Source organism: Macadamia integrifolia, chromosome 8 (assembly GCF_013358625.1).
Source record: "Macadamia integrifolia cultivar HAES 741 chromosome 8, SCU_Mint_v3, whole genome shotgun sequence".
NCBI classification, from domain to species: Eukaryota; Viridiplantae; Streptophyta; class Magnoliopsida; order Proteales; family Proteaceae; genus Macadamia; species Macadamia integrifolia.
In genome coordinates, this window is record NC_056564.1 from 18,929,110 (window position 1) to 18,956,033 (window position 26,924).

Sequence of the window (26,924 nt, forward strand, 5' to 3'; positions counted from 1 at the left end):
CTTTTTTTAAAAAAAAAGAGGTTAATATTTATCTTGTGGTTATTCAAAACATCACCTTCCATAGTTGCATGGATGACCACCTAACATTTTACATGAAACATATGCAATGTTTAGGGTAAAAACTAAACACACTAAAAAGAAAATTTGCTAAAACAATTCATGAACCGTCTCAATTATTGTGAACCTCTAACCATAGTTAGTAAGTTCGGGGATGGCAATAATATGGAATGGATACATATGGTAATTAAATGGACCATACGGTAATAATACATTTCAAAAAATCCGGTGCAATAAAACTCATATGGCAATGATACGGTACGTGTTTAAAATGTATTTAATACGATTGCTCTATAAAAATCCGGGAGCAAAAATCCGTGACTAAAAATGATTTTTGAAATTAAATTCTAATCTATCATGCTTTTCTGGACACTAAAATCCAATTTGATTTTTCAATTTGAAATCATTTCCCATTCTTTTGAATTTTCACATTTAATATTAATTAAATTAAACTCCTAAAAAGGGCATGGTAGAAAGAACTAAGAGGAGAATCAAACCTCAGCTCATCTCGTAACTTTTACATGTTTCTTCTTCTTCTTAGTATGAAAACAAGGTTCAAGAAGATGGAGAATAAGTGTTTACAATCGTTCATCCCAAAGATGAGCTTGTATTTTCCTGAAATTTTCATGGGGGTACAATCTAAGACCGGTCATGGATCAATTTGAAGGCTAAAGATTCTCCTCTCTTCGACTCCTTTGATTTCTCAGATATTGTATTGCAAAAATAGTGGGAGAAGAACCCTCTTTCTAATTCTTCACATTGTCCAACTACAACTATAGTTATAAATAATTGTTGGTCCAATCCAAATGGCGATTGTATGCTAACTTTCCTAGAAAGGTTTTCATTTCAACCATTTTTGGAGAATCCCACCCTTGGCCATCTTTGTCCATGTGAGTCATCTCTTTTGAATCTTTTTTACTTCTCGTTAAAGTTTATTTGCAAATGCAATTGCCTTCGATTGGATTTTCAACTACCAATGGGAAGAGAAATGGAGAAGAGAAATGGTTAATTGGAATTTCAACAATCGATGGGAAGAGAAATGGAGAAGAGAATGAGAGCAAAGAGTATTGGTGTCTTACCTATCGCCCTCGGTCGTTGGCTGTCGAGAACAGAGATGGAGTAGAAAGGGTCACTAGGGCAAGGGTTCTTCCTTTTTTTTGATTTACTTAGATGATGGAAGAAAAAGGGTTATAGTTTCGATCGATTAGAGTTCCTGATAGAATACAAGGGTCGGGAATCAGGATTTGACCCATTTGGGTTAATCTCAAAATTTTTTAACCCAAAAGTTTTATTGAGTATGTAACGTATTATACGAGTATTAATCGTGTATAATACTGTTATCTTTAAAATCCATGTCTTAAACGATTTTTTATTGGATTGATACGCCAAATTACGAACTTTTGAATTAAACGTTTGGATGCACGTATTATACGCGTATTCTACTAACTATGCCTCTAACCGAAGCCTAAATACATAAATTATAACAAAAAAAAAACGGATTATTTCACAAAGGTCTATTGGGTAGAAAATTTATAATCAAGATTAGCCACGTGTCAAATTTTTAAGTCTACTTCAACCAACAGAAAATTGCTCCTAAAGCGTACTCTATGCCCTCTCAAATTTTGTATTTTTATTTTTAAATTTTCTCTCCTAAAAAGTAAATAAATAAATAATTGTATTATGAGATGGCATAAGATATGCCTTAGGGCCCAAAGAACCCTTCTCCTTAGATCAAATGCCCTATTTTATATTCACACACATCTTGTGTATGCCCATGCATATGTACTAGTATTTTACACATTATTGTGCATTCTCCTTACTCTGAAAGAAGACAAACAAACGGGAGTCCGGTTCCCCTCCCTTGTCGGTAACCACCACACTCCAACTCACACCAGGTGGGGTGGTTACTTGCAAGGCCCATGGATGCCATGAGATGAGGTGGGGTGGTTACTTGCAAGGGAGAAGAATTTTTCTCTACCAACAAAATTCAAACTTATCTTGTGATTTTCAAAAAACATCACTTTCCCTTGTTACAAGGTGCACGTTTGGCTCAATGGTAAGGTACGAATGTTGCGACCTAGTGGTCAAACAATTAAGAAAGTCTCTCCACATTTTCAAGGTAAGACCGCGAAGTTCTTGACCTTTGGACCTCGCACATGCGAGAGTCTCGTGCTCCGGGTATGCTCTTTTTATCATTTTCATTGATACATTGATAACTATAAAAAATAAATGATGTATACATTGATTTTGTCTTTTTCCTATAGTGAAAGACTTTATTATAAAATTAGTTAAGTCACGTTCAAAACGAAATAAACATTGAACAAGAGACCATCCTACCTGGAAGACATTGATACAAATTTCAAACAAAAGAAAAATAAATTATTATGATATGGGAAGAGAAGGCTTCCAGGTTGAGTGGAGCTTCTGCTCATACATAGAAAAGATGAAATAACTAGCTTACGCCTGTAAAATGAAAAATCTCATCAATATTAGATGCCTTTGCATGTGTTATCATTGACCCTATGGTAGTGTTAAGGCCACACAGCCTGATAATTATCCCCTTCTCGATATGATATGCATATCAAATGCATGCTGAGGAGTAATATACATCAAACACGTGATAGAAAAGTACAATTCCCAAAATTATGGTTAGAAAATTGGGTTTTGACTCATGCAAACTAATAGGGTTAGTAGCAAGGTTAGGTAAATAAATCCTTGTTAATACCACGTGCTTTTGGAAAAACTCATCTATCCTTCAAAAGTTGTTTTTTGGTCACTTTTGAATTGTGAATTTTCAAAGAAGTAATGCATATGTGGATATGAAATTTGTTATTTTAATATTTCTTTCCGTCGGTCACTTGACCAATTTTATTTAGATTGTAATTTGATATGTAAACAAAGGACCATGGGATCCACAAAATTCCAACTACATCAAATATTTGTCCCCCAGAGCAAATATTTCATGTATGTATAAACTTAGTGATGCAAATAAAAAAAAAAATTGTTCAACAGATTAACTATGGCTTCATTATCATAATCTGAGAACATAGCAATATACATTGAATCATATGAAATAAATATTTTTGTGAAATTTAAAAAGAAAAATAATTAAACTAGGGTGAATGAAATGATGGGGTGCATTGGGAATATTATAATGTCAATGTATTCTCTTAAAACTTAAATAAATATTATATGATAATTGTACAATCAATAATGATGTATTGAGTTGAATTTAGATAATGAAGAAAAAACATATAAATAAATATGCAGAGCTGAAATGAAGATGTTGACCAATAAATGATAAATTAAAAAAAATAATAAAATAAAGAATTAACAAATTAAAACTCAGCATGAAAATATAAGTCATGATTATATTAATCTCCTCCTTAGCCAAAAATATATGTCATGATTATATCCATCTCCTCCTTAGTCAACATTTATTTGCTCATGTTCTATAAGTTGTAGCATCCACTCTTGCCCGGAAATATGAAGCAAATGGGAACGTTTTATTTAATCCAGAACCGAACTGTTATGGTTTGATTTTTCTTCGATTTCATATTCAGTTGACCTGATTTGTATATGGTTTGGGCCACTTTTTACATCTTTATTAATTATGAAAAAAAAAAACTTATATGTTAGGTTCACAATTCACACAAAAAATTTCAAACATTAAAAAAAAAAAAAAAGAATTTATCATCCACATTAATTAAAATATTAAAAGAGAATGTAATTTATTGGGTTTTGTTCAATTCGAACTGATAGTTTCAATTTTAAAACCAAAATCAAACCAAATAAAAAAAAAAAAAATCAAATCAAATCAAATCAAAATCAAAACCAAATTGATTTGTTACGATGGACTAGATTTAGTTCTGAATGACCGAATTTAGTTTCGATTTTGAATTGGGACCCATATTCCCAACTCTATTTCCATCCTTTCGCAAAATAAAAAACTAATTCCATAATCCTAAAAGCAATGCCAAACGCTGCCTGATTTCCTCAATAGTGTCTTAATTGGTTGAACACATGATTTTAAGTATCAATATCAAAACATCTATATCGACCAATTTGTATTGGTTTCAGCAGTGACTGATACCAATACATATTGTTAGTATCAGCAAAAAATTCAAAAATATATTTTTTTACCAAATCAGCCAATACCAAGCTGATAAAACCATGGTTCAACCTTGTATGGCACTCTGACAGAAAGATATATAAAAATGAGAGAGAGAGATAGAGAGAGAAGAGCGGGATATCCCCCACATAAAGAATGTTCCTCCGAAGAAAAGTTATAGAACCCTAGCTTTCTCCCTCCACCAACTTAGGCATGGAAAATAATATTCAAAAGCTTAGCTTGAAAATTAGAGACGACATTGCTGTAAAGGAATACCTAAGACTTGGCCTTTCGGAGAATCCAAAGTGCATCAAGTCAGCTCAATCGCAATTCACACTATCCCCAATTCCCCATTATTTATTTATTTTTGCTATTCCAGACTCTCGAGCCAATGTTTTTAAATATAGAATCGGGTTTGTCAAGCTGATCCGAATGATATCAATCTCAAGTCGGGGCAATGCAATTCCTATTTCCTAAGTAGGTGGATATATGGGTGTAAATCAATCAGGCTAGATCAGGTTTGATTGGACCTAATGGGGTTTTCCTATTTTAGGATCTCGCACCATGATCAATCAGTTTAAATAATCATTTTTCATATGCTAAATATAGAAAGGAGCATCGACCCTACGATAGCCGAGCATGTGCTTCATCCTTAGAATGGTGTTACGATCCCACATCAGCTTAGGGCTGATCCCACATCAGTTTCCTATGAAAATTTATATGGGTCTATTTGTTCTGTGCATATTTTCTTTTGCAAATCATTGTTGTGGTGAATTGTTAATCCCTAATATATACCCACTAGCTAGGGTTGACATTGAACATCATAATCCATTTTGGTTAATAATATTCATTTCAACAATTAAGAAGATATGATTTAGATTAGCCACATGTTAAATTTCAAAATCTAATTTTATGAAATATCTATACATCATTTATATATATCTACATGTATATCGGCACTCTATATCTTTCTACCAAAAAAAAACACTATATATTACTTGAAAATAAACTGTTTATTATAAAAAATTGGGAAAATATTGAGTATGTTATCGATATCAAGTATACTAAGACCCATTGTATCTCTCTCTCTCTCTACCTTTCTCTGAAATGGCCTCTGCTAAGATACTTGATATCGGTGACATACCTATCATTCTCCTTAAAAAAATTATAAAAATTAATGAATCCAAATGTATCTTGTGATATTCGAAGACATCGCAGTCCATTGCCATATAAATAACTATTCAATTAAAATCATATTTTTATAATCAGATCGAATCTTCTTAGATCAGTATTACCATCTAATTAGCTTTCAAAATGATTCGAAAAATTTCTAGAAACCGGTTTTTTGAATACAAAAAGTTCTCCCAGGTGATGACCTCATAACAATGAGGATATTTGGGACCCGTTTGATAACGTTTCTGTCGTTTTTGTTTCAAGAAACGGCAGAAACATAAATTTTCGTTTCTAGAAACAGAAACAGAATTGAAGATGTTTGATAAGTCATGTTTTTAGAAGTCGATAGTAACCAATGAAAAATTTACCACAAGTCATTTTTAGAAACAACGAAACAAGTTAAACTTGTTTCGCCTAGGTCGTTTCTTGAACCATAAATAAGTAAAAATTTTTATTTCTGAAAATAAGTGAAATGAAACAATTTTATCAATCGCTTTTTACTCCGCTAGAAATAACAAAAACCCGTTTCTAAAAACGTTATCAAACGAACCCTTGATCTATCCAACTTACATTTGTTGCTTACACTATTCCCACAACTTTTCGATTACTCAGGAAAGCACTTTTTAGGATCTGCTTATCCTAATATCGTTTTCCGCAACTCTCTCGAACACTCGAAGGTGCGGGTGCCCCATTCCTATTCTAGAAGACGACAATAAGGAACGAACACCAACCATTTTTTACTATTAAAAAATTAAAAAAGAAGAAGAGAGGGAGAGAGAGAAAGAAAAAGTGAAAAGGATCAAGAGCAGAATAAGAAATTAAAATTTGTTCCACACTTCCACTTCTTCTTCGCCTACCTATCAAACTTGCAGAAACGCGTGTGCAGCGAAAGAAGAAATTTTGGAAATTTAGCTACCACATTACTAGTAAATATAGAGTAACTTCTATTACTCAAACTGAAAAGAGGAAGGAGGATGATGGATAATTTGCCTTGACGACCCAGCTTTTACAGATCAGTTCCTAGCGTTCAAATTCTTCCTTTTTTTTTTTTTTTTTTTTTTTTAATTTCAATTCAAACGCGGAAACAGAATTACCCCTCTACAGAGAAAAGAGTGGAAAATAAAAATGAAGATCAGGGTAAACAATATAAAAGGAATAATGGAGAAGTTTCTTGATTTAACCCGGGTAGAGGTTGACGAAACACGTGATCCCTTGTTTTGGCACGTGCATCTCCTTATACGGGCCTTCGATTCTGTTCTGTTCTCTCTAATTTAGCCTATCTCTGATTCAGTAGTAGTCGTGGCTGTAGCGATCATCTACCGTATCAATTACAAACCCTCTCATTAGGACGAGAACAGTATTTTAGCCACGGAGGTTCTTGATGATCAGAGTTCTGATCCAATGGTTCTGATTTCACCTCAGACCCCTGCGGCTGCTGTTGGTGTTCTTTTTTTCCTGCTGCGGAGGCTCTTGGTGGTGATGTTGCGGTTGCTGCTCTTGATCTTGCTCCTCGTCACACTCTCTTACCCGTTTCACGCCGATGGAAACACCGAACAGTCGTGGACTCGTCTCATCCTCAGACTTCACTACTCGGCTGTGACTCACTCCGGCGGTGTCATCAGATTCCTCTGAAAGCCGCTTCGGCGGCATCAATTCAAGCGGTTTTTCAGCAAGGAAACCACCATTTTCTTGTTGGGAGTTGGCATACTTGGTCATCAAAACGAGGATGTTGTTGCAGAGACTCTTCATCTGCGTTAGTTCATTCGAAAGATGCAAATTTTCTTTTCTCAACCGCTCGTTCTCATCCAGAAGCTCACCGGTAGTGTTGCAGCTCGTAGTGCGACAAATAGCAGTAACCGTGGCTGGTGGTGAACTCGAGGAGAGAACCTGTTCTTCGCCAGAGTTTGTTGGAGACCCTGGGCGAGCCGTTGGGACCGCTGTTGTTGTTGTCACGGGTGACGCGATTGCCCCCGGTGAAATCTTCCGCCGGTGAATGTCGCAAAGAAGCTTTTTCTCCCCTTTGCGGAAGCAATCGTTTGCAAATTCCCAACGATCAGGAACAATCTTTCTGAATCCCTGTAAAATTATTAAAAGAAAAAAAAATGAATAATATTAAAAAATAAAATGAAAAGAAACTTAATCCAATCAAAAAATTAATACACTTTTTAAGTGTAAAAAAAAAGAAAAAAAAAGGAAGATCATGTAAAGAGATATACTCACGTAGGTATTGAGCTGTCTAACAAAACTTGAGAAGTTATTGTGTTTAAAGTATTTCGGAAGCAGATCTCTTGCAAATTCGGCAGGTCTCCAGACAATGAAAGTGGAACCATCTTCGTTCCAGGAAATAACATCGTCTATGGCAGGATCATCCACAAGTTGATAAGTTTTTGTGAGAAAAGGCGTTGGCAGAGATCTGAGAGTGTCTCCACTGTTTGTTGATTCGCCGATCTGTTCAACCGGCGGGGGACTCATAGCTCTTAAACAATCACACCCTAAACCTACAAAAATTCCGAACAATTAAGACAGAAACGAAAGAGTTTGATTCACTTCCTTCCCTATTCCCTCACCAAATTCAGATCAGGAAAATATAATTCAAAGAAGAAAGATAACGGAAAACGTAAGGATTGTAAATGAAAAATAAAGTCCTTTTTTATGGATAAATCAAAGCTGAAGGATTACCTCGAAAAATTACAGGATAGTAACTGTAGAAATGGAATCAGATCCTTCCAAAAAACAAGCAGATTCTCCTTTCACAAAGCTTCGAGAAGCCGGATCTTCAATCGGAGACAGCGAAGGAGAGAGGTGCTGCTGTCCTGTAGGCTCAACGAAGAGGGAGAGAGAAACAGGGAAGGGTGTGTTCTGTTCTTTCTAGAAGGTTCTCTCTGGAATAATTATGAGAGGATAAACAGGGGAAGAAGGAAAAGAACGAGAAAGAGAAAGGGCAAAGGGTAAACAATGGCCCCCACCACGCCACCAGAGAGAGGAAAGCACGAGAAGCTCCGCTTCTCGCAACGTCTTTTCCAGAAGCTTCCCTTGGTGCTTCCGTGAGGTTTTAACCTGTACTTCGTCCACGTGTCGGTTAGAAGGTGGAAGGAGGCCGTCCTTGTGAAACTCCGTGGAGATAAGGTTACTGTACTACCCTGGAACCGGTTACATTTACTTTAGATCTGTGGGATCGGGAAAAACATTCACAGAATTAAAACAATGGGTTAATTAATTAAAGAAATAATTAAATTTTAGAAAAAAAAGATTAACGCCTAAAGATTTAACACGTGTCAGAGCAGCGTGCAGGAAAAGAGGTACGACTTAAATGCAGGGCGCTTAGTTTGACTCTGCATGAGAAAAGGTCTCCACCTCCTCTCTCGCCTTTGTTTTCTAGAAGTTTTTTTTCACTTTCACGATGATCCGTCCGATTGATGCCGAGGATGATCTGTATTTTTATCAGTAACAAATGGTACATTTGGATCCTAATCTGACGTTTATGAACCTCTCATGGCGACTGTCTCTAGAAGTTGTATAAGGTTCTGCCTAAGATTTTTTTTTAATAAAGAAAAGGAAAAGGCTTGGACAAGTTCCAAATATTTCAATTATATTAAGCCATTTTGGGTGGGGGGATGGGGATTGGGGTGTGATATTTCTTCTAGAAGGGAGTATTGAATATCTTTGGCGATAGAATCATAAAAAGAAGTCTTAATCGTAAATGTTGGAGGTTACTAGATCGGTCTTCTCCCGAACTCTTATCCGTTACGGTCTTCCGTTAGCTGTTTTTTCGGATCGTGCCATTAAGAGGCCATGACAGTTACTTTTATCGGTTGGTTGGAATTTTCCATGGGCACAGCCTGTCATTGATTTAGTATTGGTAATCGTATCGGTCTCGGCTAGTACCAATACTGATGTCGTATGGGTTGAAATGGAACATCTTGCTCTTCAAAATATCAAGACTCGGGGTTTTTTTTGGGGGATTGTGAGGGTAGTGTATTTTTTACACAAGGGTATGGTCCAATGAAAATACTAATTGAAACATCATAAGAGTGGGATTTTCATCTTTCATGAGAATGAATGGTAATTTCACTCACCATTGTGTTAGGATAAGGGTCACATTGTATTTTAGATTTTTTTACCTTCCCCCCCCTCTTAATTTGTTACTCTATCTTGTTTCGATATCACCTAAATGCTATCAGTCAACTATTAGTATTGATCATGGCCTTTAACAATATGAATGAGCAAAATATGATCACTTTGATACCAATAACTGAAACCATGGTCTTCTTTCTAAAAAATTAGGAGGAAAAAAATTTGTCTAGTTCCGAGGTCTTTGAACTTGCAAAATAAACCCTCCTATATGAAAAAAAATGCTCATATTGATCCCCTAATGGTGCAGAGACAGGGGACCAAACAACAATTTCTTGCCCCCAAAAATTATTTATTAATGTAAGTGTAAAAAGAGATTTGGTATTAAAAATCGTTGGTTGTGAGAATTCTGGACCTGCCAACTTTCTTTAACACAACCAAAATTAATAGTCTCGATCTTACTTTTCTAAGTATGTCCAAGTATTGTACAGCCCATACTAAACTAGTAAAACAATTAAGAACCAAAGCTTCTAGCCTGGTTCTTTATGTGGTTTTTCTATGTTGAGTAAGCTCAACCTTGATCTATTTCCAAAAAAATTGGGTTTCTCTAACCTTGCAAGTAGTACAACGGCCCATCCGAAGACAGAAACGTCAGGTCTTGGCAGTAAAATAGGGAGGATTATAAAATATAAATAGAACTTATTCAACATGTGATTTGACTGAGGCATAACAGAATTGGTGAAGTTAGCATCTGCTAGTTAATGTTTAATCCAATAAAAAATTAATGTGTATTCCACATCGAAGTCTCCATTGGCTGCTCAATTTGATTAGATATCTTTTGGATTTATAATATATTTTGTGAGAAGAATTTTCTATCCAAGAGTGCAGCTCTTACACCCATGCCGAGGTCAATGGGAATTGAGGAAGCATCAATAGAGTTATCCTTTTACATTTTATTGTGGGCCACACTTCTCGAAAATCATTTATAACTTTGAATGAACCATTAATTATTTTTAATAGGCACAAACAATCTTAAATATTTTTATAGTACAAAAAATGCCAATTTTACATTGAAATGTCTATGATACCCCCTCACTCCACTCCTACTCTTACCCTCTGAAAAAAATATATCTTCTGTTTCTTTAGGGGGAGATGTTGACTTGTAATCAAGGATTAAGTTATCAAGATAGATCGATACGATATAGATCGATATCAATAAGGATCGAAGTATATCGATCATTTCTGCTTTTATTTTTCAATTTTTTTTTTTTTTTACCCTTGAAATGATACGGGCAATTGATGCGGATTGATCAAATATCAATACTGATATCGAATGACCGATACAATACCGATACTTAAAACGATGCTTTGTAATCAAATTTGAACAATTCTTATAATTTAATTAAATAGAGTAATTCAAATGCCCATTTATTTCCTTATATTTTATTACATGGATTCGATATCTTCAATACTCATTTATCCTTTAATTCCATTTGGTCAGTCCACTTACAAATCCCACCAGTTCTTTTTTTTTTCCTTTTTAAAGTCAGTCCTTATCTCTCTAATGCTTGGATGGTTAGACATCATCCATCAAACAGTTGTATGATTGTATCATTGTGCTTTCGAGTTTCAAAAAAAAAAAAAAAAGGTAAAATAAAAAAAGGTTGGATCGGTACCGTTCCAATTGAGTTGACTAGTCACTAGCAGCGATCTTGTATCTTAAAGTTTTAATTGGACTTTGACACATCTATTAAGAGGGGACAACAAAAACGTACATCTCTAATTATGTCTACCAAACTAATGCACTATTAAATACTATATTTTATTATAAAAAAAAAATGATTCTGGAAACTAATACTAAGACTAAAAAGTAAATTAGTTTTTTTTTCCCTTATGAGTAAATGAATTTATTAAAATATATATATATATATATTTTTTTTTTTGTTAACCAAGGTGTCTGGGCCAGCTTACGTGCACCTCGACTAACCCTCAGGAAGATTAGCACAGCAACCCACCGCTATGATCTTCACTTAAATCGTAGATGCACAGATGGAGAATCGAACCTAAGACCGTGCGCCTAATCCACACAATCTCCAGTTCGCCCTAACCATATGGGTAACCCACGGGTGGGTACAGAATAAATAAGAAAACACACACACACACACACACACTCACACAATGCATACAACAGGGTTCGATCCCACGACCTCCTCCCCTGGGTGTCGGCTCCACAAGCCGAAGCTACCACCACTTGCTATTAATCGTTATTACACTCCCAACTCCCATACCTTATTAAGATATTAACCCTATTAAGGAAATGGACTCTAATGCAATTCAATGACACTAGTGAGAAGGGATGTAGTAGAGATTCCATCTTCGCTGCCACTGGTGCGAGAAACTCAAGCCTTCACTTTTTTCGCTAGCATCAATAGTGAAAGGATTTTTTTTTTGATATTTAGGGAGGTGATGAGATAACATCCAGAAGGTTCAAACCAGAGACCTCCTGGTGAGTGTGGACTTTTTATGCACCTTAGCTCACCAACTACACTAGGCAGTTATTGTTGCAACAGTGAAAGATCATTGTGAATGTCGCAATTGTAAAAGATCACTGTGACCTTCACAAATATTGTATTATAGCCATAGATCCATCTTGTGGTTAATCTAAACCGTCTATTGATTTCACTAATTTTCACTCAATGATCGGTTCTTGACAATAAGGGTGACTCACGAACAAGTCTCCAACTTTCTCTCTCTCTCTCTCTCTCCTTGATTATATTATCCATTCCTTCCCCTCCCTTCCCATCTATTTGCATCTCTCTCTACCATGGTTTGAGGAATTGGATTGATAATGGCATTGGTAAAAGAACTGATTTGATCACGATTCTTGACTGATACCATATTGTTGGATCGATAGGGATGAAGGGTAATAACGTAAAAGAATCAATTTTTTTTTTAAATGACAACCAAAGGTTTTTCTATCTGACATATAACCCTTGGTAGCAGCCAAAGGAGATGAAAAACCAGGTAAGGTTTGAAAATACCCTCATATACGTTAGGTAGCTAAGGCTGTGTTTAGTAGCCAAAAAAAGAAAAGAAAAGAAAATAACAAGGTGATACCAAATAATAGGCAGATGTACCCAAAAATTTCATGCAAGATAATTTAGTTTTAATTTATTATCCTCTTGAGGATCTGACACGTTTAACGGAGTTAGAAGAAGAAAATAACAGAAGAGTGGGTTTTACAGGTTAGGGGAGGATAGAAGCCACCGACCAGTGGTGTAAATAGAAATACATACATAATTATAAAATAAATTTTGGGCTGTAGAAGGAGAAATATCACTAAGGTCATTAGGGTTTCGTGTTCATCTCAAACAAGGAATTTCATAAAATGAACACAATGATATATGAGAGAGATTTTGCAATTTGAGTGCCCGGTAATTACTTCTACTTGACTGAAAAATTTCCCCAGCTGGGTCTGGTGTTTCCTTTCCTCTGCTTTTGCACTCTGCATCTGCAAATCTTGATCAGTGCTTCATAAGTCTAGTAATCTTTTGCTTATTTCTCTCTTAATCTGTCTTGCAATCTTCTTCATTACATCTGCCTTTCGTCTATGATTTTTCCAGTCCTATGGAAAAATCGAAGCAACTATTGAGGGTCGATTTTGATGATTTTCAACTGAATGATAGTGATCTTGATCCATCACAGATAGAGACTGCAAGTAGGACCATTGCAGTTAAAATATTTCTTAGGAAACCTCTTAGACGCTCTCATATTAAATCAGTGTTGGAGTTTTTTTGGGGAGGATTGGCTGGAATTGATATCATGTTCATTACCGACAACACTCTCTTATGTCATTTTAATGATCCAATGGCTATGGCACATGTTTTGGATGAAGCTCCTTGGTCTGTTTCTGGAAACTTAGTTATTATTGAAAAATGGAGTCCTTCAACACCAGTGGATCAACTTTCTTTTAGTAAGGTATGTTTTTGGATTCAACTCCATGGCCTTCTTGCTGGGTATGTTACACCTAATGTGGGAATCAAACAGGTGGAACGTTTTGCTTCTCCATTAAAAGCAACAATTTTAGGAAGGAATACCAATGATCAATGGATGGAAGGTAAATTTGTGAAGGTTTTCACTAAAATCGATGTCAATTATCCCCTGAGAATAGGTTTGCCCCTTCCTCTTAACGATGGTTCTCGTGTTTGGATCACACTTAGGTATGAAAAATTACCTACCTTTTGTTACTACTGTGGAATTCTTGGTCATGGTGATAATAGATGTAGATTCCTTTTCAATTCCAAACAAAGCCATTCAAAATCTTATGGTGAGGGTTGTCAATGTCCACAAATTATCAATAGGAATTACGGTCCATGGTTGAGAGCAAATAGTTCTATAGAGAAACAACTCAAACCACCACCTAGGCCTCCAAATGTCAATGAAGCTCATCTTATGGAAAATGAAAGGTTGGCAGTATTTGCAGCCTCTTTACTTTCTGGATGCTCTATCAATAATTCAACTAAGAGCCACAAACTATTAGAGGAACCCCATCACTGGAGGTGAATCTGCTCAGCTGCTCTTAACTCATTTAAGGAACAAGAATAGAGAGGGTCAGAGTTGGAAGATGATGGCACGACAATCGAGTCACCTCTCAGCCACCTCTAGAACCATCTATGCCTCAACCTCACAGAGTAGCCCCAATTTTCAAAATGAAAAGCAATTATTATCTAACAACCAATGTGCAGACATTGCCAATTGTAAATCTCTAACTGGATACAACAAAGAAGATCTTCTAATACCGGGTTCCAATACACAAACAATAGATATAGCTCCAGAATCTTCTTCATCTGGCATGTTGAAAATCACTCGTGATGATGTTGAAGAACTCTCTCTCTAAGAGAACTTTTGCCATACAGTTGAGCCCCACAAACTGGACGTTAATGTTAATGATGACATAGCCACTTGTGGTGGGAAAGAAAAGAGAGCTCGTGATGACGTTGAAGATCTCTTCAACCAAAATATTATATCTAAAATGGCTCTTCAGAAGCTGCTCCATTTTGATTCATTAAGCCCAAATCAAGGCCAGGCCCAAGCCCATATATTTCATATGCTAGGTATCTTTGAACCCATATCCACCATAATCCAATCTTCCCATGTTAGTCCTGAAACTCTTCAAGCTTATCAAGCCACGGATGCACCAGATTCAAATGGTTCTAGTGATTCTAAGAATGAGAAAACAACGGAGGCTACTGGCGAGCAACTCCACGAGACAAGATGATAGGCCTATGTTGGAACTGTTGAGGACTTGGGCCAGCCTCGACAGTTCGTGCCTTAAAAGAGTTAACTAACTCAAAAAGGCCATGTTTTGTTTTTCTTGCTGAAACTAAATGTATAGGTGAGTATTTTGACAAAATAAGGAGGAAACTATGTTTCAATCATTATATTTATGTTCCTCCTGAAGGTAGGTCTAGTGGAATTGGATTATGGTGGCAAGATAATGTGGATATTATAGTACTCTTTACTTCTAAAAATAGTATTGATGTCCATCTATCTACTTCTGAATTAAAATCTGGTTGGCGTTTAACTTGTGTATATGCCCCAACATCTTCAAATGAGAAAGAAAAATTTTGGACTGATTTGAGAAGAATTTTAGATGAAACTAAGAATCAGCCTTGGTTTGTTTGGGATGACTTCAATGACATTCTAGCTACTTATGAGAAGCAAGGTGGTCGATCTAAAAATCATGTTGACATTTGCCGCTTCATGGAAGTGGTAGATGCTTGTAGGTGGATGGACTTGGGTTATTCTGGTCCAAAATTCACATGGATAAATAGAAGGAATGGAGCAGATCTTGTCATGGAAAGACAAGATAGAGCTTTCAGCAATTATAACTGGAGAATATTGTTTGATGAAGCTGCAATATTTAATCTACCTATGTGTAGATCAAATCATTTACCAATTTCGTTTGACACTTACCCAAAAAGAACAAAAGGCAGACGACCATTCCTATTTGAACAAATTTGGATCAGAGACCCCACTTGTCAAGAAGCTGTTTAAAAAGCATGGAGTTTGGATATTCAGGGATCTGCAATGTTCAAGTTAAGCAAGAAAATTAGAGAATGTCTACTGAAGCAATGGAACCAGACTTGATTTGGTAATATTCAAGATACAAAAAGGAAACTTCTTCAAAAACTTGAGGAGATTCAAAAGGGAAGAACATCATCAACTAATCATGAAAAAGAAGAAGAAATTAGGAAAAACTTGGATGAAATGCTTCAGAGGGAGGAACTTCTATGGCACCAAAAATCTAGAATTAATTGGCTAACGGCTGGAGATCGAAATACTGCCTTCTTGCATGCAACAAAAATTCAAAGAAGGACAAATAATCGTATCTGGAGACTATAGGTGGATGGTCAATGGACGGAAGAATCTAAAGAAATTGAAATGGAAATTATTAAGTATTTCACTGATTTATATAAGCTGAATCGTCTCAAGATATGAATAATGTCCTAGATCTAATTCAACCAAAAATAGATGATGCTACTAATGCAAGGCTATATGAGATCCCATCATCTCAGGAGATCTAGAAAATAGTTTTCTCAATCAATCCAAACAATTCTCCAGGTCTAGATGGACTTTCAAGTATGTTTTACCGCAACTTTTGGAACATTATTGGAAATGACTTAATTAAGGCAGTTCAATATTTTTTCATATCTGGATTTCTCTTGAAACATTTGAATCAGACTAACATTACTTTAATCCCAAAGGGAAAGTCTCCTGTAACCATTAGTGAGTATAGACCAATTGCCTTAGCCAATGTGGCTTATAAGGTGATATCCAAAATCCTCACTAATCGCTTGAAGCCTATTCTAAATGACATTATAGACCACACCCAAAGTGTTTTTATTAAGGGAAGATCAATCATTGATAATATCTTGATCGCCCATGGAGTTTTTCATTTTCTTCGGCAAAAAAAGAAAGGAGAAAAGCTATTTGCATCTCTTAAAATAGATATACAAAAAGCTTTTAATCGAGTGGATTGGCCTTTTCTCCAAGGTGTTCTGAAGAAGCTGGGTTTTTGTGAGAAATGGGTCCATCATATCATGCAATGTGTAACAACTGTGAGATATTAAATGTTGATAAATGGTGTCCCAAAAGGAAGTATTATTCCTTCTCAAGGAATTAGGCAAAGTGATCCTATTTCCCCTTTTCTTTTTCTCATTTGTGAGAATGTGCTTGCTCTTATGATATCTAAGGCCATTGATGAAGGAGCTATAGAAGGAATTCGATTGAAAAGGAATTGTCTAATAATTTCAAGGATATTCTTTGTTGATGATAATCTCCTCTTCATGAGAATTCAAGGAAACCAGCTCCATAATTGGAAGGATATAATTGAAAAATATTGCAAAGCTTCAGGGCAAGTAGTCAATTTGCATAAATCTTGTTTCACCTTAAGCAGGAATACCCCACCTTTGGTGAAAGAGGAGATTATACAAATCTTTCCTTGTAGTGAAGCTAAAGGGAAGAATAAGTATTTGGGTCTTCCTAGTGATTTTGTTAAATCTAAATCTAATATTTTTGCAGATATTAAGGACAAGGTTCTTAGCAAGTTGAATGGATGGAAGGAAAAATTTCTATCACCTGCAGGTAAGGAAATTTTAATTAAATCATTAATTATAGCCATTCCCAACTATGCCATGAGCACCTTCAAGCTTCCAAAATCTACTCTTCACCTAATTTCAAGTGCAACCTCAAAATTTTGGTGGGGCAAGAATGGAGTTAAGAAGACACATTGGATTCATTGGGAGATGCTTCCAATGAATCCAATGTGTCAAAAGCTTACTAGAAGCAAGGATGATGGTGGGCTTGGCTTCAAAGACTTGTTAGCTCAAAACATGGCATATTTAGCCAAGTTGGGATTGAGGTTGATTACTAATGAAAACTCCCTTTGGATCCAAGTTATGAAGAGTCTTTACTTTCCTAACACAAAATTTTTTCAAGCATCCATTGGTAATTATCCATCTTGGGCATGGAAAGGCATAATATGTGGATGTTCCCTTCTTTCTTGGGGAGTTTCTTGGTCAATTAGGAATGGTCTAAGTGTCAACATATGGGGAGATAGTTGGGTTTCTAGACTTTCTAATAGGATAATTCAAAGTCCCAAGCTTCCTTTTTGCTCCTTACAAAAGGTTGTTGTTCTTATTGATGGTCAAAATTGTACATGGAATTCTGATATTATTAATCAAAATTTTCTTCCTCATGAAGCCCATCAGATTTTGCAAATTCCTCTTCCAATGCAAGCCAGAGAAGATAAGTTGATTTGGGGCCCTAATAAGCATGGCTTCTTCACTATTAAATCAACTTATCATCTCTTTAAATCTCATGATGACAGGTCGCTACAAGGTGCATCTACTAATGATAGTGGAAAGCCAAAGGAGTTTTGGAAAAGATTGTGGAGAATTAATGCCCCTCCAAAGCTTCGCAACTGTCTTTGGAGATGTTGCCATAATGCCATTGCATGTAAAAGCAACCTCAAGAAGCGTCTACAAAATATGGAGGTTGATTGTCCAAGACGTCAATAAGAAGAAGAGACCACCATGCATCTTGTTCTTTAATGTCCATTTGTAAGAGCTGCATGGTTTGCTTCCCCACTTTCACTTCATTCTGATGTCATGATCCATGAAAGCTTCATTAATTGGCTTGAGCAATGGTTTCTTAAGTCCAAACAAGTGAATGATTTTAAAAAAATTGATTCTATTGTGGCCTTTATCAGTTGGGAGTTATGGAAATCAAGGAACTCTTTCATCTTCAAAGGCAACAAAGAATCTCCTCAACAAGTGGTTTGGCGTGCCCTTTCTCATCTCCAAGAATTTGAAGAAGCCTTTGCAACTTCTTCATTTCAGAATTGCAGATCACCCAAACAATGCATAACAAGTTCAACTAAATTGGAAAAACCACATCATGGTACTTTCAAACTTAACACTGATGCAACTTTTAGTGCAAGAAAGAATCGAAGTTCTATCGCTGTTGTCATTAGAGATGATGTTGGTAACTTTATTGCAGGTTCTATCTATTATGATAATTCAACCGACATCTTGCAGCTTGAGGCAAGAGCAATTAAAAATGGTATGCTTCTTACTATTAAAATAGGAATTGATCGTCTTGTTATTGAATCGGACAGCTTAGAGGTGATTAAGGGGATCAAGGAGAGGAGCCCAACAGTAGAAGTCATTCCTCTTACTGAGGATATATTACACTTAGCTTCCTCATTTTCTTTTGTTTCTTTCAGACATATTTGCCATTCAGCCAATATAGTAGTTCATTCTATGGCCAATTTTGGGCTAAAAATCATTGTTGACTCATGTTTTCTTTCTTGCCCAAATTGGCTTGTTAATGCTGTATATTGTGATCTCCTTTAGTCTTTTAATGCAATCATCTTACCGAAAAAAAAAATTACTTCTACATGACTCAAAAACTTTATCTTATGTCCATTTTTCTAAGAGTTTATGCTTTTATTCATCAAATTTACTGTGGTTTGATTTATATTATTATACTTTACATTCAGAGAAAAAGAATCGCATTTATATGAACCAAATATTGGAACTAAAATAAAATAATAGAAATGATTATTAGGTTTGGGTGGGAAGAGATGGACATTGTTATATATATGGGAAAAATATCCCTACTTGGTAGTGTGCCCATACGTTTAGACTCAGGGTGGTAAAAAGACCACCCTGTCCCTTGGTTGGATACTTATACGTCTCCCCTGGTTGGTCTCCATGTTGGTATAATGGCCATGCCACAAGGTAGCGATCCTTAGCCCATATATATTATAGGAAGGAAAAACACTGTCAAGCATTGTAGTGTACGTTTGTACCTCCTTGTGTCTATTTCTCTCTCCTCCTTCCTATGAAATTATATATTTGCCCCTTATTGAGAGAGAGGAGGAGGCGCTAGTGTATGTTCTCTCATCGGGATGCTAAGCTTGAGCTCGGTCTTTGTGATGCCGAGCTGGGGCCCGGTCTTTGTGCCTTATTGGTTAAGGTCTTTGAGTCGCCAAACTAGGGTCTGGTCTTGTGGTGTTGAGCTTGAGCTCGGTCTTAGTTACTGCCGAGCTGGGGCCCGGTCTTTGTGCCTTATTGGTTAAGGTCTTTTAAGTCGCCAAACTAGGGTCTGATCTTGTGGTGTAGAGTTAGAGCTCAGTCTTAGATGCTACCAAGCTGGGGCCCAGTCTTTGTGCCTTAGAGACAATCAGTCTCAAGGTAAAGGGTTTGTCCTTTAGGAGAGCATTTGAGAGCTCGAGGTTTGACAATTTTCTTGATTTTGTATTTGATACGGTGGATGATGGAAATGGGAACAGACCCATGCATCATCTTATATCCGTGAGTTTTGAGGTTGATTTTAAGGGAGTGAAGGATATTTGGGTCTTCAAGGGCTATAGACATGTTCGGATACACATTGAAGTGAATGGGTCCATAGCAGAGGCTTGTTTCAATGGCTCCCAGAAGGGAATCATTGAACTCAAGGAATCTTTGGTCACAAAAGGCTAACAGAAGGGATGTGTTAAGGCCTTCATGATGTAGGGGTTTGATGGCTACTTGGACGAGGCCGACATAGACATAATTAAATTTGTGTTTTTGGTAAAGGTCTTGTAAAGACCTAGGGTCGAAGAGGGTAATTTCTTTTATTTCTGGGGTGAAATTGATGGTTTGTTCAATGGTTTTAATGGTTTCAAAAGAAAACCAATCTTTTTTCATAAACTTCTATTTGTGAAATCTTTGACATATCCCATTTTTTAAGTCTTTTATCAAGATTTGTTATTTGTTCATCATAATGGAGCACATCAGAACTTGTGCTCGCCACATTTGCCGATCTCATCGACATGGAACGGGATATACAACTCATAGTTTGAGAAATCTTAAGCTTGGGGTAATCTCCTAGATCTAGTCATTTGAAGGGGTATGTCCAACTTAATTTGGGCACAAACGTGGTCTTACATTCTCATCTGCCACTCCTCCCAAAAGTCCAAAGGCTTATATATCATCAAAACTAAAAATAATGGATTACACAAAAGAAAAGAAATCTATAAAAAATAAACCGAACTCACCACCACCGTGGCTCTGATACCATATAACAGGATCGATCATCCCCTACAAGTTCGATTGCCCTCAAAGGTTAGCAATAACAACCCAAAGCTTCCTCAAAGATCAACACATCATTCTTCTCCTGAAATCCTCTAACCCAAGCCTACCCAAAACCTTGTAATCAAAGTCTCCAAATGTTATTAGTAAAGTTTATTTTTCAAATTGCATCATTATTTCTGCATCTGTATCTGCATCTGCATCTGCATATAGCTAGCTTCTTGTTCTACCTTCAGATCAAAGCCTACAGTCGTGGCTCTTGATTCTGAAAAATAGATCCGGTCAAGCAGCTTTTATTTTATATTCTTATTTTAAGTTCATGGTCTTGTTTCTCTTATTTGTTTATCTAAATTCTGCACAGATTAGTTCTGGGTACGGTATCGCACCTATTCCAGTGTTTGTTTCCTTGTCGGATCGAAGTATCCATGCCAGGCGGCAGTGGAGAAAAAATCGGAGGAGGTCAGGCTAGTGAGAAAGTAGAGTGGAGTGTTTGTAAAATATTTGGAATGAATTTTGAATTTACGGTGGAAGGATGTCAATCATAGGATCATATTGATCCCACCATCGAAGAAACCAGAGGGGTGTTTGCATGGTTTTAAGTATCTCCGATACCGATACGATAACCTCCGATATGTATCTTAAATTTAGTCGACCGATACGATACATTTAATTTTTTAAATCATTTCGTATCGATATATATCCTACAATACATACCGATATGCATCAATACACCACTAATACACATCGATACGATACAACATGCCTCGATACGACTCTATGAAAAATATAAAATTGAGGTAAAATGTACGTTTCGGTATGTATTGGTACGTATCGGTGAGTATCGGTATGTATCGATTGGTACGTATCGGTATATATCAGCACGTATCGGTGAGTATCGATATATATATCGATACGTATCGGTGAGTATCGATACGTATCGGCGCTACGGTCATATAATGGCCAATATGGGTAATTTTTCAGAAAAAAACGATTTTTTGAAGGGTTTTTGTTCAAAAGTTGATGTCAGTCATATTTCTCTCTAACTAAAGTGGAAATCAAGGTTGGGAACAAGGATTTTACATTTATGGGACAACTACAGACTTTGAATTCTTAGTACGATACTCTCAATTTAGTGTTTATGCATAATACATGTTATCAATAGCTTTTTTTAACAAATTCTTTATGCAAAAGTGTTTAAAAAAATGTTTTCTATCCATTTATGTGCGTATCTTAGCGTATCTCCGATACGATACGATACCCTCCGATACGTATCTTAATTTTGACTGACCGATACGATGACCGATACCGATACTTTAATCCTTGGGTGTTTGGTTATTAAATTTGTAGTCAAAATAGAAGAACTAGGAATCAAAATCGAAAATAAATAAATAAATATATATATATATATATATTTGTTTGATTCAGTTTGAATCGAATCAAATCAAATATCATCGATTTGATTTTTATATATGAAAATCGAAATGAGGCCAAATTAGACCAAACTGAATAGCAATACTATTACAAACCGATAATAAAAAAAATCAAACTAAGATCAAAGTCTTGACCAAAACTAAACCTTTATTAATGAAATGATTATGTATTAGCCAAGTAACAAACTGAAACTGATTTTGACCCAATCAAAATGGGGGACCAAAACCTAATCTTTATTAATGATTTGATTATGAATTAACCAAGTAACGAATTGAAACCGATTTAACCCCATCAAAATCAAAGTGAATCAATTGATTGGCAGCATTAATTCCAACACCTAAATAACTTTGAGATTGGGTCAAGTAAAAAAATTACAAGGTAGGAAAAAGATTGGATATGTTGTCAATACATCATAAGCTAGCATTCACTATGTCTATTTCTCTCTTCCCACTTTTAAAGCAAATATCGAAAAAAATACGAAAATAAACAGATAATAGATCCGCACAACATAGAAATTTAATAAAGTTCATACACCAGTGTGATATGCTACATTCTCGGACGAAGAAGAAGATGTTTCACTATGCAGAAGAGAGATTACACCTAAATAGCTGCGATAAAACTCGCCTTGAAAGCGTAATTCAAAAAACAATCCCTCAAATTATAATGACTTGATCGACAAGACGATAATATATTATATATTTTAAGTCGCAAGTCAACCTATCTAGTCGTGATCAATCTGATCAAACCATACCAAATGTCCACCCTACCCCTCGTATATAATATCTCATCTAGGGGTGTCAACCGGTCGGGCCGGTTCGGTTTCGATCGGGCTTAATCGGGCTTGAAGACTTTCAAAGGCTACACCGTGTCCGCCCATTTAACTAATCGGGCTTAGTTATTGAGGGCATGGTACACTTTATATTCGGTCGGTCGGTCTCGGGCTATAATCGGACCACCTTAATCGGGTTTTAGTCGGGCCTTAACCGGGCTACGGACATGTTTAATGTTAAACGGGCTTTAACCGGTTTTTAAACGGGCCCTCTTTAAAATGTGCTATTATATTCCGGCCCACTCATGCAAGCCCAAAAAAATGATAATAAATCAATAAATGATACCAAATATAACCATTATTTAAAATGTGAACATGTCTTTACTTTTTTGTTTTTATTCTTTAATTTGGGGGGTAAAATAGGTATTCTACAATCATTAAAGGGTCGGGCCAAGTCGGTGCACAATAGGCCGGTCTCGGTCGGGCTTTATTCAGTCGGTCTCGGTCGGGCGCCCGACGGTTCAAGTAGCAAAACCGAGACCGACCATTTATAAACGGGTCGGGCTCAAGCCCGACACGTTTAATAAACGGTCCGGGCTGGGCCGGTCTATAAACGGTCGGTCTTGATCGATTTAACCGGTTCGGGCCACGAATTGACACCCCTAATCTCATCCAATGCATCCGTTAACTTTCCATACGCCAGCAGTATACCTATCAAGTATTCTTTGACGTTGACTTTCTTAATTCGTTTATTCTCTATACTGCTCTTTTTGCCAACGGAGCTGTCTATGTACATTTTTGACATAAACAAATGCCGTGTTACTGCTTTACGTGAAGCCAACCAGTCCCCTCTCCCCACTTCCCCCTTCTCTCCCTAAAAAGGCAAAAATATCCTACTTGGATTGGAACGTCATTAAAAGCTCAAAAGATCTTTTCTTTGTGAATGCCAAGGTCCAACGCAGCCCACGTCAACCATTGATTTTTTTTGTTGGTGGGTCCCATATTAACCCACTCATCATCAGAGTTTGTACTTAGGACCCCACACCATCACCACGTGTTTGCCCTCGAGAATGGCCTCCATCATTCAACCCTGTAGGTTAGGTGTTTCTTAGTATTATCTCTTTTTTCCAGATCTTTATTCCCGATGCCGATCACTTTAGAATTTCAAATCTCCTTTTGACTCTTCACCGATCCCCAGAACAAAAAAATATCTCTCGACTCTCGATCATGAGCAGCATGGAAGTGATGGATTCCAACTATATCTTAAACGGTAGCCATTCGATTAGAATCATATTTTAAAATATCAATATGGTGTTTTGTTACTGAAGATATAAGATTCCAATCCAACGATTTTTACGTAGAATCTACAGATGTTGTCGTGGACTGCAGGTATATATCAACATAACCGAAGAAGATATTTCTGTATCCGCTCCCAAAAGATCCGAAGGGAAGAAAATAAAAGAAGAGAAAAGAAAAAGAAAAAGAAATCCACCTTAGCTCTTATTAGCAGGCCTTTTATAATCCGGAAAAGCTTAGAAGAAAAACCACTTCGAAAACCTGAAAAACATCGCTTTGCCCTCTCTCCAGTCTTCATCCAAGGGTGGTTTTGGGTGTTTATCTCTCTAACTTTTGAAAGAAAAGTGGTTTTCTAATGTCGATCGATTGGAAAGAAGCGTGCAATTTGGGCGGGTTATGGACAAACGAGAAGCATTGGAATTTCCTAAACTCCATAGAAGCGACGTTTGTTAGTACGATGGTGGAGAATGGCGGTTTAATGTATCTTCATCCTCCCCTTGATCGCTACATTCCTGACAGATCTGACTCTACACTCGATCTGCAAAGCCACAGAAATAGTAGAAGGAAACGAGTTTATTTCCCCGGTAGATATCTCTTTCTCTGTTTCTCCGTTTCTCCGTTTCTCTCATCGTCTTTTACTTTTTTTTTTTCCGGTGCCGGCATCGCTCGATTGGTTGCAGATCACAGTTCTGTAGTGCAACGACCTCTTGTTTCATGAGAAACTAACGCTTAATTTCTCTTTCTTTTTTTGTTTAAATTTTAGTAGTCGGTGTTGATGTCTTGCATCCAAACACGACCTCCGACGACGCTGGAACGGAGGAATGTAACAAAAGACGATCAAGGCAACCACGAGATGCATCGGAAGATCAGGTGTGTGTGTGTGTGTGTGTGTGAGAGAGATTTCGGCCGGATTAGATTGGCGGTTGATCGTAAAGAGACGATCCTCCGGTGAAGGAGAGGATTGGATTCATTCGCTTTAACACGTGTTATATTCTTACAGGTGGTCCCGCAGGTTTCAGACACGAAAGCTGATAAGATTAATTGCAGCGATGAGGAAGTCGCCGTCACAGATGAAAAAGCTCTGTCAGCTTCGCCGTTAGACAGGAAGACAAGTTAGAAATGGTTTCCTTTGGGATTTTATTTGATAGATTTTTAATTAAAAGATTAGGTTTAGATTTTTCAGAATAGTTTTTGGAGAATCGGAGATGATTAGGAGCTGCTTCAGATTTTTGGCTTTCCAGGCTCAGGTTTGATAATTTGTTATCAGGAAATAACAAATTATGGAATTTCTAGAATTTTTTTTTTTTTTTTTTGCCCTTTCCTTCTTCTTGGCTTCTTGCCATTATAATAATGTTTGTTTCCTGATCTTTTCATAATTTAATACTCTTTCTTACCAAATGACTTTTGGAGACAGGACACGGGATGTTTTCCTGGATTGTTGTGTAAAAAGATTTGGAAGATCAAGACCGTCCAAATAATAGTGGGACCATATGTATTTTATTGGAAAAAGAATAAATCTGTTCTCTCATGCAACGTAAATTAATGAAAATAATGGAAAATCCTTTTCAGGTGGAAGGAAAAAATATCATGGGAACTAATTTAGATAAAAACTTTGAAATATAATTATTTTTCAAATAACGTCAAAGAGGTAAAACATAATGAGCAGTCCACCTTGGATTTTGATCCTCTGAGGAGTAACAAAGTGTCTGGCGGGTATTAATTTTTAGAAATATCTTGGACGGCGTATGATCGTTTTGAACTCTGTGTTTCGTTAAGCACCCTATTGCGCCAAAGAGATATTCAACCCGGTCAACTTTCTGAATAATTTTGCTAAATAGTATTAGACCAATAATATATTAAGAAATATCAATATTATATTATATAATAATGTGCACTTTATAATGTGATTCACATTAGCAATTAATTTATTATGGGTAGCGGTACACTTAACCATCTACTTCTTTTTGTCTTTTTCAATAAATATAAATGGAGAAAATAATGTGTGCTTTCTTGGGCAAGACACATGTAGGGGAAAAATGATCACTTTATATTCCTCTGTTGAATGTCTCAATGCATGTACTCATTGGTCACACATGAGTTAGATGCCTTTTCTCTTTTTAAATAATAAAGGACAACTCTCTACTTATATATAATAGAGGGCAACGAACCTTGTCCATCTAGAGTCCACGTCTTTTGCGGTCACTGCAATGATATAGTTAGTTATGGGTGGATGGGAGCACTCGGTCATACACCTCAAGGTGCTCTCAGATCTTCATTGCACCATTGTAGCACAATATAGGATTTTTATATGTCCATCTAGTTTACTTATACCAATTGTCAAGACACAATTGGGCATGAAAAAAAATGAGTAGGGCTTTTTCACATCCGTCTATAATTAGGCTTGAGGAATGTTAAATTGATAGGGTTCATTTTTGATAAAATAAAAAGAAATGGTTGTTAGTTTGACAGTGTGGCTTAATCTAATGTTAGCCTTTACATTACATAAAAAGAGGGAGAGAAGACAGATCACATGAGACTGCTGGTTCATACCATACTCTTATTAAATAGGAATAAAAAAGAAGCTACTTTTAATGTATCCTTAAATTTCACCTAACAAAATCCCTCTAAATAAACGGAAGTAACAGATTTCTTTTTTCTCATAAATAAATGGAATAATTAGAAGTGGAATGAAACACTTGTGAAAAAGTTGGGAACCGTCATGGGCGTTATTGTCATAAACTTTGTGGGTCCTCTTCCTTGACTTTGACGATTAAAAAATCTAAAGTCGATTGTTTGCCGGATTGACACCATCGGGTCCGAATGGGTAAGAACTAAGAAAAAGTACTACCAACCAACCAATAAGAAAAAAAAAAAA

The 26,924-nt window shown here is 36.4% G+C and overlaps 2 protein-coding genes across 3 annotated transcripts; one reads left to right on the forward strand and one right to left on the reverse strand.

The window, feature by feature from the left end:
- Nucleotides 1-6,261: 6,261 nt before the first annotated feature.
- On the reverse strand, nucleotides 6,262-8,301 carry LOC122085780 (heat stress transcription factor B-2b-like). The gene is made up of 3 exons (XM_042654357.1): nucleotides 8,021-8,301; nucleotides 7,562-7,839; nucleotides 6,262-7,417 (listed from the first exon to the last, which is right to left on the reverse strand). The coding sequence occupies exons 2-3, from the start codon at nucleotides 7,811-7,813 to the stop codon at nucleotides 6,755-6,757; spliced, it is 915 nt and encodes a 304-aa protein (XP_042510291.1). The 5' UTR covers nucleotides 7,814-7,839; nucleotides 8,021-8,301; the 3' UTR covers nucleotides 6,262-6,754.
- A 15,910-nt stretch (nucleotides 8,302-24,211) lies between these two features.
- LOC122086242 lies at nucleotides 24,212-25,447 on the forward strand. Of its 2 annotated transcripts, none has more exons than XM_042654982.1 (3): nucleotides 24,212-24,633; nucleotides 24,816-24,919; nucleotides 25,050-25,447. In XM_042654982.1, exons 1-3 carry the CDS (start codon nucleotides 24,405-24,407, stop codon nucleotides 25,164-25,166), a joined length of 450 nt encoding a protein of 149 aa, XP_042510916.1. In that variant the 5' UTR covers nucleotides 24,212-24,404; the 3' UTR covers nucleotides 25,167-25,447. The 2 variants fall into 2 exon arrangements, with proteins under 2 accessions (XP_042510916.1, XP_042510915.1); XM_042654981.1 differs by having other exon boundaries at nucleotides 24,216-24,633; nucleotides 24,813-24,919.
- Nucleotides 25,448-26,924: the final 1,477 nt, after the last annotated feature.